A 15336-nucleotide genomic window follows, 5' to 3' on the forward strand; every position below is an offset into this window, starting at 1 on the left:
CAATGACTTCACATTTAAGATGTTGCTAAACGTGTCCATGCACAATTCTAGACAATATGGGCCAGTGTTTGAGCAAGCATCCATACTAGTGCTTGCACTTCATACCTGCCAGACTACAGACTCTGGCGACAGTCCGTTTTGACTGGAAACAAATTCCCACGAGATTATAGCGATAAATTTCTGTTGGTTGGTTAAATATATGACACTCACTGGGATCATCCATGCCAACATATTTTCAACAAAGGTTTTCCAAGTAGTCTCCTGACTATTCCTGCTCTTTTGATGGCGAGGATTCATGCACGTGCAGCACGGAATCACGCTATGTAATATATTATTTATCATCAAGCGATTTATTTTAAGCAACTGAAAAGATCATATCGTCGTGAAGAAGCGGAATTCCGGGGCAGAATAGACCCAAGGGTATTTCCTATACTTTAAATGGCGACTGTAATGAGGATTCAGAGTTGTACCGTTTGATTGTGTATCGTCGTGGATGGCGCGATCGTCGGTTCGAATCCCGATTTGGCCCGACTATATTTCGAGGTTTGTCAACACCATTTCCGCTCGTGGGTTTCACCAAAGTGCACGGTAAACGTCTGAGACCTGCATCACTTCGTGCTTCCTCCCACATTAAGATGACATGATGTGAGGTAACTGGAATTCAATTCAAGGTCGCGCTAAACCCAAATCCACTCATAAACCTGAATGATTGTTAAAAGCAGCATTACATCCAACTCCGTCATCCCCAAAGGATGCTTGTTGTTATAACAAAGATAAAATTTCAATATGACACATCACCCACCACAAACAATATGTTCTGACATTTTTTAATGAAATGCCATGATTCCACCATTGTAAAAGTTTATTGTCACAAGTCCCTCCTAGGGAAATGAAGGTAGATCGGGTCCCAGGTCCTCCACTTCATACAGAGACACGGAACCGCTGCCTGCCCCCAGCACGTAGAACATCGTTCTGTTGGTCGGACTCTGACTAGCTGAGATAAACCTGAAACGTACCAGTGACAAACGCATCGCTGCTTTAATCAGACACTGAAAACAGTCGACATGAAGCAGTCAAAACACCAGTCGTTGGTTCTCAGATGTAGTTTGATGCGTTCGTAAAATATAATAGTTTAGTGTATGATATAGCCAAATGTCGCTCTCGCTACCGTCGCTTTACCTACCCGATGTCAGTGATGACGTCGCAATATACCAACGTTATGTCGCTGATGACGATACTCTACCCACCCGGTGTCACCGATTACACCGCAATACACCAACTTCATGTCACTGATGACGTCGCTTTACCTACCCAGTGTCACTGATGACGTCGGAATATACCAACGTTATGTCACTGATGACGACACTCTACCCACCCGGGATCACTGATGACCCCGCAATATACCAACTTCGTGTCACTGATGACGAAACTCTACCCCCGATGATGTTGCTCTACCTACCCGATGTCAGAGATCGACATATCTCCGGCAGCATCGTCATCATACAGTTGAGACCACAGCGAGTCTGTCTTGCCGCGTCTGTATACGTCCTGGAAGTCGACTTTGACCTTAGTGCCGAGGGTGGCGTTGTAGAGGTAGATGATGCCGGTTGTTTCACTGCCGACGAGGATTAAGTTCTCGTTATTGTCTCTGATCACGTCCATTGCATTCGGTTTGGGACCCTGCAGTGTTGGATAATATAGCAGAAGAGATTATAAATGTATATTAAGAAAAGCGACAGTACCCAGTCCATAATCAAGAGACATATATATATGAAATCAACTTTTATTTTCAGTAAAACAAATCTGTCAAAGTTAATCGTGCTCTATTCATGGTTTTTACGCGGGATCAGGGATTCTGGACTATTTGTACGCCAATGTCTGTACTTATGTGTAAACAATGACAAAATACACACTCTTAACGAAATCTTGGAGGACCAATATCCAACTGAACTAGAAAAGCCAGTGTTTGATAGCGTGAGCAGTAACTGCTCTCAAACATTTCATTTCTACACATTTACAAGTGTTAGAAAGGTGGGGATTGCTGAGTAATAACAACAGTGCTTCAAGCCTCAGCATGCTCATACACAGTAGCCATTGTGACCAGCCGATCCCCGGTTCAGTCACCTCCAACAACAAGCATCGGTTACCGGGTATACCTAGTCTGTTCCACAACCTTGCGATGCAGTGACGATGGAACTCACCATGTCGTCTGATACGCTGTCCTTAAGGGTCTCGGGGGAGTATACCGTAGGCTCCACACCTTCGGAGTTGAAGACGTTGTAGTAGGAGTCCCTGGCGCGGCGTTCCAATTCGTCACCGCTGTCGTACAGCATCGCCATGGAGGAGCCGTCCCATATGGAGAAGCCCCGCCCTCCGTATGTGTACACGTCCTCGATCTTACTGGTGAACGGGTTTAACCCGTCGATGCGGCTCACATACAGGCGCCCTGCAAGGTTTTTGTACGTTTGTTTATTGTTTAACGGTATACTCATCAATATTCCAGCTATATAATGGCGGTCTGTAAATAATCGAGTCTGGACTACACAATTCAGTGATTGTCATCAACGCAATTGGGATTATAAACCAAGTCAGTGCACCTGACCACCCGATCCCGTTAATCGCCTCTTAGACAAGTATGGTTGCTGAAGACCAGCCCGGATGTTCACGGGTACACCGCAAAGATTACTTATCTCAAAGAGAAACATTTACCCCGAATACAGTGGTGAATATTTGGGCTTTTCTCTGTGATTCAACAATCGTACAGACAGGGCGATATTCACGCATCCATGAGCTACCCATCTTAAAAGGAAGTTGACAAGGCTCTTACTTCGTATATTACTGGTATATATTGACTTTGTATGAATAGGACTACGAGTATTTGAAACATCACGTATACCCTTCTTAAAAATATGTTTTCCCGAAGTTTTGAAGCGCGCTCCATATGTTGCCAGTTTATCTATTGTTTGTCAACCAGCCAACTTTACCACCTATTGAGGACTAATGGTTGGATGTGGTAATATGTATCTTGAATTCCGATGCAATCGTTACCAACATAATATACACCTTGAAAAAAGTAGAACACCACCCCCTTTTTGTTCGTATTATGCCTCAAAGTGAGATTGACGAATCAGAGAGCCGTGCTTCTAACCCCATATGAGCCCGTATACCGTCAGTAAAAATCAAAGCTAGTTGTTACTGATGTAATATGAGACCGCATACCGCCAGTAACAGCCATCTTGGATTTTCCATCACCCCCCTCATATATTTATCATTACAATTCTGGTACAGAAATTCGTTATGCGTCACTGTTTTGTATTTTATATCATTAATTGTAATGTGCAAGGACATTATATATTTTTTTTAAATCACGTTCGTGACTTTATTGATAAAGACTATAGTTAAACATTTCAACAGCTTGGCATCCTGGGTTTGAAGAGTAGTCTCCCTTCGACCCTTAACGTCAATAGTTGTAAGTGTTGCAAGTTTTCATTTTGACATGACAAAATAAGCAATAAACATACCAGACAGTGAAAATGTTTCGGGATAATGACTTCGTTATGGGGTCTTTAGATGCCATACGGTGTCATATTAGGTTAGCAGAAAATATTGACGCCTCGCCAAATATTTTCCTGCTTACCTAGTATGACACCGTATACGGCAACTAAAGACACCAGGACTAATAATCTACCACTCACTTCCATGTATCCCTTGGTGAGGTGAGGTGAAATGTGGTTTACTTCGGGTTCAAGATTATTGAACTTATATAGCGACATGGCTGACTTGACAGTGCAAGCCCAGACATACCATGCCACAGTTTAACATGGTGACCCCACTCAGACACAGTTTACCGATTCCGAGCCGACCAGTCCTTGTTTTAGCCCTTTAATGCCGAGCGCCGAGTGGTTATAGTTAGACACATACTGGCACTTTGAGTCAATGGGTCTCAAGTAGCTACTGCATTGTCCCAAAATAACGCACTTATTCCTCCTTACCCAGTTTGCTGTCGTCGTTGAGGTCGGCGAGGAATGAGACGTTGGTGATGGCACTCGTGTCATATCCTTTCTCTGCAAAGAAGACTCTGAGAATAACATCAACGTCATGCCTATATCTACTAACATACAGCTACCATACAGATCACATCTCACCCAAATATAGATATTAAAGTCATTTATCTCCCATGCCTAGTACTTCTAACAGATCTATGTACTGGCTAATATGTGTCGTATCTGTGCATCTAAAAATTTAATATGTATTTCAAGAAGTATACTGTTTGCTTTTAAATTTGGTGTTATACAATTTCAACACATTTATAGTAGCGTAACGTATTGCCACTATATGAGGCGTCATTCTAAAGATACGTTTAACTCAATCAATGTTTATTATTGGCAAGCTTTAACGACAACCACCGATAGCTAGAGTGATGACGTTAATCCTGCATGGGTACAGGAAGCTTAGGCACTGTATATCCCCATGATCCCAAAACGAGTCCATACACCCGTGGGGATTCCGGATAAGAATGTAGATACCCAGCCACCCATGCTTGTCGAAAGAGGCGACTTAAGATCGGGTGGTCAAGCTCGCCGACTTCGTTGATTGCCTGTTCGTATTACAATTGCGTGGATCGAACAAACATCGGAACAAGGTACTGTTGATGGTAGGCCCGGTCGCTGTAAGCCACCAGCAACCAAATCTATAGGCGTATTTTGTTTGTTTTTGTTTTTTTTAACGCCGCACTCAGCAATATTTTATTTATATGACGGCGGTCTGTAAATAATCTAGTCTGGACCAGACAATCCAGTGGTTGACATCATAAGCAGTTGGGATACGATGCATCAACCTAGTCAGTGAGCCTGATCACCCGATCCCGTTAATCGCCTCTAGCGACAAGCATATATAGTCGCCTCTTAGACAAGCATGGGTTGCCGAAGACCCATTCTAATCCGGATCTTCATGGGCCCCTAGTCCAGATGACTTACGATAACTGACCACCTTAGCCCTCTCTCCTTCATCCCACTGTATGCTGTGGGAGGCCGTGCTGAAGGAGGACATGGCGCCCTCGTCCACTACAAACAGGTAGGTCCTGCGGTTGTACACGAGGCTCTTGATGACGTCGGGCTGGCGGAGGCCGCGGAGAGGGAACTTCTGCATGTGGATTCCTGGCACAGAGGTTGGTATTAGACAAGAGAGTTTAACGCCCATTTGAACATGATTTTATATTATTTCACTTATGTCATAGGGTTAAGTCAAAGGTGTCGCAGGCCGTAGACATTTCTCACTTTACAAAAAAACACGAGCATGGTGCTGACAAACCTAGGATCATTATCACTATGCATCTGTAATTCGAACCGACGATGAGAGGGGATGTAACTCTGCACTGCGAATTCTGGCCCCTTGGACGATTTGGGAATAAGTAACCAAAATATTCCAAAAATAATGTTCATATCAAATATAAATATCAACATAAAATAATCATCGTAATAAATAGATCAGTTCTACATTATGACATCTGAAGAAAATAAATATGGAAAGAAATAAACTTTAACCAACCTTAGAAATGTGTTCAGTGTCAGATGAAAGCCTAATGAGACGCAGGTCTCACACTTTTACCACTTGACAGATCAAGGATTATAATCGGGGTATTCTAGGATATAAACTACAACTCCTGACACGGCTAAGGGACGCAACTCTTAATGAGTCTCTCTCTCCGAAAACGAGGGTGTGTTTGTACAATACCCCACACGTTGCGACCGTACCTCCATCCCGGTCACTCGCATCAATTGCGACATCACTGAAGTCTTTGGGTGGCATGGTAAACAGAACAGGCACAGTCGCGTCCTTCAAATTGATCTGGGCGATCAGATTGTTCTCCTGTGGGTTAAGACAAAGCCATCTGTTTCAAAGCCTTACTCTACGGACAATTTGGCATGGCATTTCGGGTTACCAGGTTTCAACATGAACTCTTCATGTTATGATCGACAACTAAACGTACAAGGATGTACAGTGTATTGGCATAATGCAATTGGAATACTGAAACTGAAAGGGCATCGTTATCACACTGGGGCTACCGGCTCGCCAAAATGTCAAGGTCATCTCGGCCAGCACTTAAAGGAATCAGACTTCGCATACCCATATCGATAATTCAGAAGTCTCGACGCTGATTGGCCTATTCGAAAGTTCACCTTACGCGACTTTCTATAGAGATGTCCTCCGATCTTAAGTTAACGCATGGAGGTATGATTGCGTCGGTGTAAACGATCTGATTTTAATGAGAATGACATATATGTGTAAATTTAAAAGTGTTCGTTGATTAAAGCCTGTACCTATGTTTTAAGCGTTTAAGCTGTTTACAAATTAACGCAGTTCGGAACAGTACTTCTACTATCACGGCGTGTCAGTTTAATGTGGGGAAAAACCAAATTGATTGCTGTTGGTTACTGCTTATTTCATGAAACCATAACCTGATTCTGACATACTAAGAATCTGAGAAGTGAAGAGAACCTGAGATTCGAACCCACGACAGCCGGCTAGCATACAGGAGACGAAACACGGAAACTTTGGGCGCCTTAGACCACCGTACAACCCCATTGGTGCCCAGACTAACGACAACAGTCGAACCTCGTTATCTCGAACTCTGTTATCTCGAATGTACGGTATCTCGAACCTATTCTCAGTCCCAGCCGTCTCACAATATAAATACATATAAATTTGCCCGCTCCTCTCGAATTCGAGACACAAAATACACAGCGCTATCTTTCAACTCTGTTCGAGCCCACTGTTTCTAATTTTGAGAGCGCCCTGGGCGCTTATTACGCCAAATACGGTAACCCTTAAAACAATACAAGCATAGGTTACTGATGACTATTGTGTTCCATCAGGAGATGCGTTGGGTTTAAGTCCGCTTTTTTCAGTTTTGTCACAGCGTGGTACCTTATGAAATGAGAGGGCAAAGCCTGAGGCAACGCAAGTATATCACTTGATACCAAGGATTACAATCAGGGCGGTTCTGGGATTCAAACACCAAATCGGCGTAAGGGACGCAACTATGTACAATGAACCCTGTGTCTTAGTGGTACTCACCTGGAACGTGACATAGGCAGTTGTCGTACTGGGCACTGTCACGTACTCCGGCTCCAGCTCCTGTGCGATTGTGCTGCGAGTGGGCAGGAGATTTGAAGGGATGGACTTCGCCACACTGCGAATCTCATGTCTGTGGGCATACAACAGCATCATTGCAAAGTTGGAACACATGAAAGAATGGTTATAGTTTTCGTAACCTACCGTATTTTCTCTATTAGACGCCGGCGATTTAATACACGCCGGGAATTTAATAGACGCCGGCCTCTATTGTTGCCGGGTCAATTGTTCAGTGCAAAAAATAAAAGCCGGGCCTCTAATAGACGCCGGGTCGATCAGTTGATACAATTACAGTCTGTACAATCTACGGATATCTACGAACACAAAATATTTCCATTTCGTGACGATTCGGGACATTCGTGGTCATAGTGAAATGGGGGTATTAATAGAAGCCGGGCCTCTAATTGACGCCGGGTCAAAGGCTTGCCCGAAATAAATAGAAGCCCGGGCGTCTAATAGAGGAAATACGGTAATTGTTTCTATTGACGGTTTCAACCAATCTCATTAAAATCAGATCTTAGTGCTAGCTAGCACAAAGATCTGATTTAATGAGACTGGGACTCAACGTATTAAAAGACAGCTTCGCTGGAAAACATTAAATAGTGTTTGTATAGCTTTGCGACTCTAAATGACAGCCTTGAAGTGGATGCCGTTTTATTGTGTTCAAGGGGTTGGTTATATGGTGTACCTGCTGTTGAACTTATTGAAATCGACGAATCTCTCCGAGGGGTTGCCAGTTGTCGACTTGGAGATGATGGTGAGCGTGCCCTCGGGGTCGAGGTACCTCCCCGCGTAGTCTACCCCTGACCTCCCCTCGTTCCCGACAACCAGGGTCTTGCAGTCGGGGGCGAACTTCAGTACATCCGGGAACTCGCCCACTGTCCGGCAGAGTGTGAATATGATGAATATTTATGTACTTTGATAGTCTCAGTCTAGATTTTGTAATAAGTGTCTGGTGTCAACTTGGGTGATCAGATTCTCCTGGGATTGTTCACATCATGAACCTTCCTCCACAGAGGAGTAGTTGTTGTTGAAAGACATGACTTAAACTTGGACAAGACTGCTAATTTTGTCCGAGACTAACATAGCTTTCATTGGTGGCCACCTCGTGTCATTCCGTTTGGTTACGGAAATACGCGAGTGGTGACGAACGACATCATTCGTCACAACTCGCATGTTTCCTTAACCTACAACAAGATCTAAAATGACTTGTCCCGGAATTGGACGAGTTGGTGACGAATGTAACGACATACGGGACGCTTCTTCATCTGATTATTCTATGCCTTATTGTTCTTAATGGTTGCATTCTATACACCTGATAGAACATTACCTGGCTGAATTGGGTATCGGGTGGTCACAACGGCTGTTGAAAAAGACCAATTCGAGGTCGAGGGATATTTAAAGGGGGACTTGACTCTTGAGCAAATGTTTGGTCAAACTGAGACATTGCCATTTCATGAATAGTGTAAGTAAACCACAGAGCATAAAATCATATATATATGGAAGGTTGCTTGGAATTCCAGTTCACTCCAGCCTTGCCTCCTTTGAAGTTAAGGACGGGTGGCCATTGAAAGCTAACAAGTGCTTCATTCTCCATTCAACAATTTTCTAGATAATCCGTAGAGATCTGAAGTAACGTACCGGTAACTTTGCCGTCAAAGTCCATCTTATCAGAGCCTCGTTTATATGTCCTGAAAAAGAACAAGTGACCCGGAAATACGGGTACATCGGAGGACATAGCTACAACCACCTCGCCGTTGCAGACCTCCACGTCTCGCGGTACACCATCAGCACTGCTGAACTCATGGGTAAAGAGACGCTTTGGCATCATGGGGTTGGTGACGTCCACGACGTGGAGTAGTCGAGATCCTTCGCCTGAAACAAACAACCCTGCTGATCTAGCTCTGTGAATCATGTCATTAGCAATGTACGTTGTGCCCTGTGAATGAGTTGTGTCAAGATCCGCTTTGAACAGTATTTTGTTTGTCCAGTTTCCACCCTTGACGAACTAGGCTGGAATTTCTGGGCCCGATCGTTGCGCCGCCAATGGCAATTATGAGTTATGTCCCCGCTATGCCCCTCCCATTGACCAACCAGATTCCACCCATCATAGTACTTGCATTTTCTTCAAACAAAATGGCGGCGCCCAGTTCTGTATGCTTACCTAGTTTCCATGCTTATATGCTTTCAATGCCTGTCATATGTTCGAGTGAAGTATTACGGTGTAAACAAACTGCTTGAGTATATACATCGCCATATTTTGTTCATTAATTCCGTAATTCGGATCGATAACCCACTCTAAACACTGGACTCAACCCATGCCGCTTCACTCAGTATATAGTTCGCCAAATAGTTCGCGTTTTATTTAGTCATGGAAGAATGGAGATAAACATACTGTGTTTTCCATGTAGAGCGAGGTTATCTGTAGATTTAACCGCGCTAAATTTAACAGTTGAAAGCTCACGCTGCGCCTTCGGTTCCAGATTCAATTTAGCGGGGTTAAATCTACAGGTAACCTCGCTCTACATTGAAAACACAGTATGTTTATCTCCTAAATATATATCGACTCCTAGTTGACGGCACACACCCTTTGAAAATCCGGCAGTCGACCGAAATCTGTACGTTGAAATCCATTTTGTTTACGATGTTTTGTTTGATGTCGGTTTCGTAACGCGATTTTGATTGGACTATGCATAGACTCATTAGTCCAGCCAAAATATTACTCCATAATCACAGCCTAGTTCGGCAAGTGGGGAAACTGGACTTTTACAGTCAGTTAACTCCATTGCCTCGGGAAGATGATCAGTTTTGTAAAGGAGGCAAGCCAAATGTTATGCTGGTGTTAATGTTTATAACTTTGGTGGTACGGGGATATGTTGCTGATCGATATATCCACTTGAAGGAGTAAAGAGGATGTTGCTGATGGTGGCAGAGTAGTGGGCATGCATGTTTAAGGCAGACGGCTTTGGATTGTCTGGTCCTGATTCGATTATTGCCTGACCGCCTTCATTTAGCCGGACTATTGCTGAGTGCGGTGTTAAACCACAAACAATCAAACGTGATGATGTGACAATGGAAGAAAAGTCAATCTACTCATATCGTTGTATGGTGGAAGAAGAAATAGTTTGACTACTGGATGAACGTACCTACGACATAGATGAGTTGGTCATCGGGGTCGTACGCCGCCTCCTCTGCTGACCCCGAGAGGATCTTGTATGTGTCTGTGGGGGTGACGCTGTTTGGGAGTTTCAGGTAACCAAGGGGACGGATGACGTACCTGCCGCAGCATCCCCCAATGAAGATCACTAGGGCAACGCCAACGCTGAGTCTAGGTAACATTGGTTCTGCAAGGTAATCGAGAAGCATATCAACAACTTCTGCCCGATAGCCCTTGTCTCAGATCCTGGTGGGATCACTGACTCAGACTTGCATGTGACTGGTTGATCTAAGTACCCCCACGTATGTGTTTTGTGTGTTTCCATAAACCGAAAAACAATGTTTCAATAGCAAAAGACAAAGTTTATGCTGACTCATTACGTCAATTTGACTTTGAATCCTATATGAACTTTATGAAATGCAGTCTTAAAGGTAATAAAATATTTTGCCATAATCCTACCAATTTTGAACTGTTTCTATTGAAACACTTATATTTTTATAGCTTGTTACATTTACCGCTTCAAATTATCAAAGAAAATTATTCTGTTCGAAGTTGAGTGTATATTGAATTCAAATTCTTAACTATATCAACTTTTTTTTACAGGTCACGAGATTAGATAAACGTGTTATTTGACAAAATATAACAAATATCCTAAGTATTCATTACGTTTTGGTTATCAGCTTTATAATCTTACTCTGAAAAACATAATGTCATTGAGGCAGACTGTAAATAGTTCCCGCAGCAATGTTATTTCACTCGAGTGTAATATCCATTGTATATTTTCGGATAAATATAGCATTTCATAACTTAAATCACAATAAGTATACTAAACTTACACAAAAAATTACCCATTATTTTCTTCACGTGTCCCCAAGGTTCGAATAAGGTCAGTTATAAAGAAACAAATAAATAAAATCATTTTGAATATGACTCTTTGTTTTTCAGCCTTCTTAATTATTTTTCTCATACAGCTCCTAATTGTATTTTAAAGTACTGGGTGAAATAAATTTGATTTCAATTGAACACACATTTTTGTTCAAAGCAAGACTTGGCCCCTGGCTGATCAGCGAAAGATGAACTAGCAAGGGCTTAGTGGTAATGCAAACCTACTTGGTCATCTCAAACCAGGTCATTGGACCAAAGGGTGTTTTGAAGTCCCCTTTTTTCGAATGATTGGTACTCCTACTTTGATCCAATTACCTACGAAATCCCCGTTATACTTCTGTAGGTTTAACCAGGAAAACTATAACAACAGCTTATATAGACTTACAGGAATATATAGACTCCCTGGTTTAATAGACACTGGGGTGTCATTTGGAACGGGCCTCTAACTGGTGCCAGTGACCGCACTGAAATCCCCAAGATATTTAGTAGGTTTGGCCCCAAAAGACGACAGCTGTGCAGGATCAGTAACATCGAGGTCTTCACCCGCTGTCCCGACTGTCACTAACCCTACAGGCCACCTGGAGGACTTCCGACACGAGGTCATTCAGCAGGTGTGTCGTCCAACTGAATCCGAGCTTGTAAATGGATTGGCCGAGACATGACACCAAGTACTGGTCATAAATATCTATTTGTGGTTAGCAACACCCTTTTGAGACGTTTGTACAGCAGTTTACAATGTAGAGACATTTCGAAGTGCGACTTCTTTTTCCTCTGTAACCCGACAATAAGTGACGCAGTGAAAGGCTAACACGTTTCTTGTTAACACTTGGAGGACTAGCCAACACCCAGAGTCCAATTAATAAACTTTTAACTGTAAATTACTCGTCAATAATTCATATATATGGACACGTCTATCTTTTCTCGTAGTATATATAACGTCAAAATACCTGATACCTTTTTTTTAATATATGTAAGCACACATATTATAAGTATCCGCGTTTAGTAGCTCATGTCCCATTGACTTACCTGTGTGGCGGTCAACAGCAAAGAGATCATGAAGTACACGGGGACGCAAGGTGGGATTTGCAGGGCACCGATAAACTGATAAGACAATCACAATTCTAGACTTGAGGAGCCTCTATCGTATTATCATAAACTGTATTACATCTTTTTAAATATCATTAAATCTTCAAAATGCATTTACAGTAATATAGGTTCAAACCTATTTCAGGTGTTGCTTGTGCCATAGTAAAAAATTATGAATAATCCGGTATCCTTGGGATTATTTACTTAAAAAATGGAATGTCTGGTCTGTTGGCATTCTAGGTTGACCTGTTCTAGAACCGTCTGTAAACTAAGGTCAATCTTGATAAATTCACGCATAGGAAATTATCTGCGACCCGTGAAGATCCGGGTTTGAAAAGATTTTCAGCAACCTATGCTTGCCGTAAAATGCGACTTGTCGTAACAGGCCACTAACGGGATCGGGTGGTCAGGCTGGTTGATGCACGTCATCGTATCCCAATTGAGTAGATCGATGCTCGTGATGTCAATCGCTGGATGGTCTGTTCAAGACTCGGTTATTTACAGATCGCCGTCCAATATTGCCGAGTGCGGCGTTAAACAACGAACTCAGATATCTAGATAAGGTTATTCGTGAATAGGTAAAACTCAACTTGATGAACTCATCAATACGTAAAAGGGGGTTAGTGAGGGGATGCAATTTTTTGCTACAAAACTACTTAAGATCTGACACCCCCACAGGTCATGTAGGTGAATTCTCATGGAATATTTACCGCTCAATCTTAATGAAGGATATGTGGGCTCTAAAGCCAATTAAATACCACTTTTATTATTATATTTGGCCAAATGTCTTTACCACCTGATTCGGAACCCATGTAGAACACATATAAACCCTCTACAATACAACATGTTTGATGTTGAGGTCATGGTGCTCGGAAATGACTGTCGTACCTCCATGTCAGAAAGATTAGATCTGATTGCTCCACCTGATCTTGATAAAATGCGATGTATCCCGCCTTGGGAGGGAATACATTTCTCAGCAGGCGATTCCCTTATACCCCGACACCAGCAAGACAGATTTCTGAGATGCAGAATAAATCCCTTATACCCAGCTTCAAAGCAAAAGGCGGCATCTTTTTTTCTGAGTCAGTGGAAGTCAGGTTGCATAGGGCGAGTTAACCTCAGCTCAATTGAACAACTCTTTTCTATCAATTTTGAATTTGTTGATTTGTTTTACAATGTCATATTAAAACATGTCAGTGCTGTCAGTTGTTCCTTCCAATGACTCCAGACCTGGATTGCCTCTCTAAGAGGCTCCAGGTTTGGTCCATGGGTCAAGTGGGTACCATTTATAACAAACGATAGGATGAAAACTATGCTCATTTATTTCAGTAAATATATCAAGTTTGATTAAATGACATTACTTGAAAAACTATCAAGCTGGACCTATATTCTCTTAATAATATCTAATAATACCATTTCTCTACACAATAGTACTTTTGTTACAAGCTTTTTCAATGGCTGCTTGTCCTTGACCTAGGCCCTACAGTGTCAGTAGACCTCAGTTATTGCAAAGTATAAATTGCATAAACATAGAAGAAGAAACAATCAACACATACATATTATTATCTGTTACAATTTCAAATCTATAATAAATAACCATTTAAAGGACACAAACAATTATCAGATTTTCATCCCATTTGTCATATAAAAAAATCTTTCAAGGAGAGAGGGGAATGGCTGCCATGTTAGAATGAACTGACAGTTTTAAGAGACACACAGGAATGAAAACCTCACAATCAATTTACCATTGAAAAGAGGAGCTTTTTGTGCACTGCATGTAAAACATTATAATGTTGTCCACTGAATGGGTGGTAGCTTGGATGGTACCGTTTCCAGTATAATCATCCAGATAAACACATTCAGTACACAAATGGCTTGCTCGCTCAGAAAGCTCCTCCTACAAAGCAAGAATCTGTGTCACTGAATATCAGAGTGAAAATCTTGTATCTGCAATGAAATAGCAAATATATGTACATGTAGAATTAGGCAAAAAATATATTCTTGGTTCCCAAGTAGCCAGGAAGTATCCGGAAGACACAACTCAACTGCTTCAAGACAAAGTAGTAATATTATGATGCCCTGCAGGTTACCTTTCAAGAGGGTTTCTTAGTCACTTAAATGTTCACTTCTTACAGCTTAAAACAAATCTGTATACTTTAACATCAGAATAAAAACACAATCAAATTCACTAAAATCCTCTTGAAAGTATCGAGACGAAGATGCACAGCAAATCTACAATGTAGCATATTGTATTCAATATTAACCACCCTTCTCCAATTAGAAGTACATTTCCTTGTATTTAAAGGTTGTACCATGTTTATTTCATAATGAGGTGTTCTGGAATGAGGATGCTTTTACACCGCTTTTGTCAATATTCCAGCAATATCCTGTTGGAGAACACCAGAAATTGGCTTCACACATTGTACCCATGTTGGCAATCAAACCAGGGTCAACGTCAGGGTGAGCAATTGCTTTAACCACTGGCCTGAAGTATTCTGGATCTTCACTAATTAAAACAAAGTGAAAAGGTAGACTTCAATAAACAACCATCCTCAGCGTCTTTCACACCCCCGGGCATTCAATTCTGTAAATATATTGAACACCTAATTCTTGTTTCCAGGAAACAATGCCAATGTCTTCATACAGACCACAGAACACACATGGTAAAATCAGGGCATAAAGGTAGGAAGTGTGGGAAGTGGACAAGTGAAAGACTGCTGTCCTGTCAGATTCATCAGGACTCTCCACTAAAGTTCACAGGTGGACGTGAATCTTCATATATGCAAACACATGAAATGCCAATCTCAGGACAATTACCAAATGATGACTTCTGTTGTGAGTTTTGTTAGCACAATTCCTGCAGGGACACCAAGAATGGGAGCAGTGTAGCTAGGAAATGTATACAACATCTTCCCGAGGCAAGGGAGTTAACTGACTATAAAAGTCCAGTTTCCTTGCCAAACTAGGCTGGAATCATGGAGTCATAGTTTGGCTGGATTAACATGTCTATGAATACTCCAATCAAAATCGCATAACGAAGTCAACATTTGGTTCTTAAACTGCAGACTTCAGTC

At 42.0% G+C, this 15336-nt stretch overlaps 1 protein-coding gene across 1 annotated transcript; it reads right to left on the reverse strand.

Moving 5' to 3' along the window:
- Positions 1 to 820: 820 nt before the first annotated feature.
- On the reverse strand, positions 821 to 12257 carry LOC139463705 (mesenchyme-specific cell surface glycoprotein-like). Its single transcript, XM_071244962.1, has 11 exons — positions 12203 to 12257; positions 10281 to 10478; positions 8776 to 9009; positions 7823 to 8012; positions 7078 to 7207; positions 5754 to 5868; positions 4977 to 5156; positions 3993 to 4064; positions 2202 to 2446; positions 1460 to 1680; positions 821 to 1005 (listed from the first exon to the last, which is right to left on the reverse strand). The coding sequence occupies exons 2-11, from the start codon at positions 10471 to 10473 to the stop codon at positions 882 to 884; spliced, it is 1704 nt and encodes a 567-aa protein (XP_071101063.1). The 5' UTR covers positions 10474 to 10478; positions 12203 to 12257; the 3' UTR covers positions 821 to 881.
- Positions 12258 to 15336: the final 3079 nt, after the last annotated feature.

This window comes from Haliotis cracherodii, unplaced genomic scaffold (assembly GCF_022045235.1).
Source record: "Haliotis cracherodii isolate W230 unplaced genomic scaffold, xgHalCrac1.p SCAF_1, whole genome shotgun sequence".
Taxonomy (NCBI): Eukaryota; Metazoa; Mollusca; class Gastropoda; order Lepetellida; family Haliotidae; genus Haliotis; species Haliotis cracherodii.

Coding starts and splice junctions, on each gene's coding strand:
- LOC139463705 (XM_071244962.1), bottom strand. CDS start 10,473: ATGTTACCTAGACTCAGCGTTGGCGTTGCCCTAGTGATCTTCATTGGG. Junction 7,208..7,822: donor TTCAATAAGTTCAACAGCAG/GTACACCATATA, acceptor GTATGCCCACAG/ACATGAGATTCGCAGTGTGG. Junction 1,681..2,201: donor ACAGCGTATCAGACGACATG/GTGAGTTCCATC, acceptor CCAACACTGCAG/GGTCCCAAACCGAATGCAAT.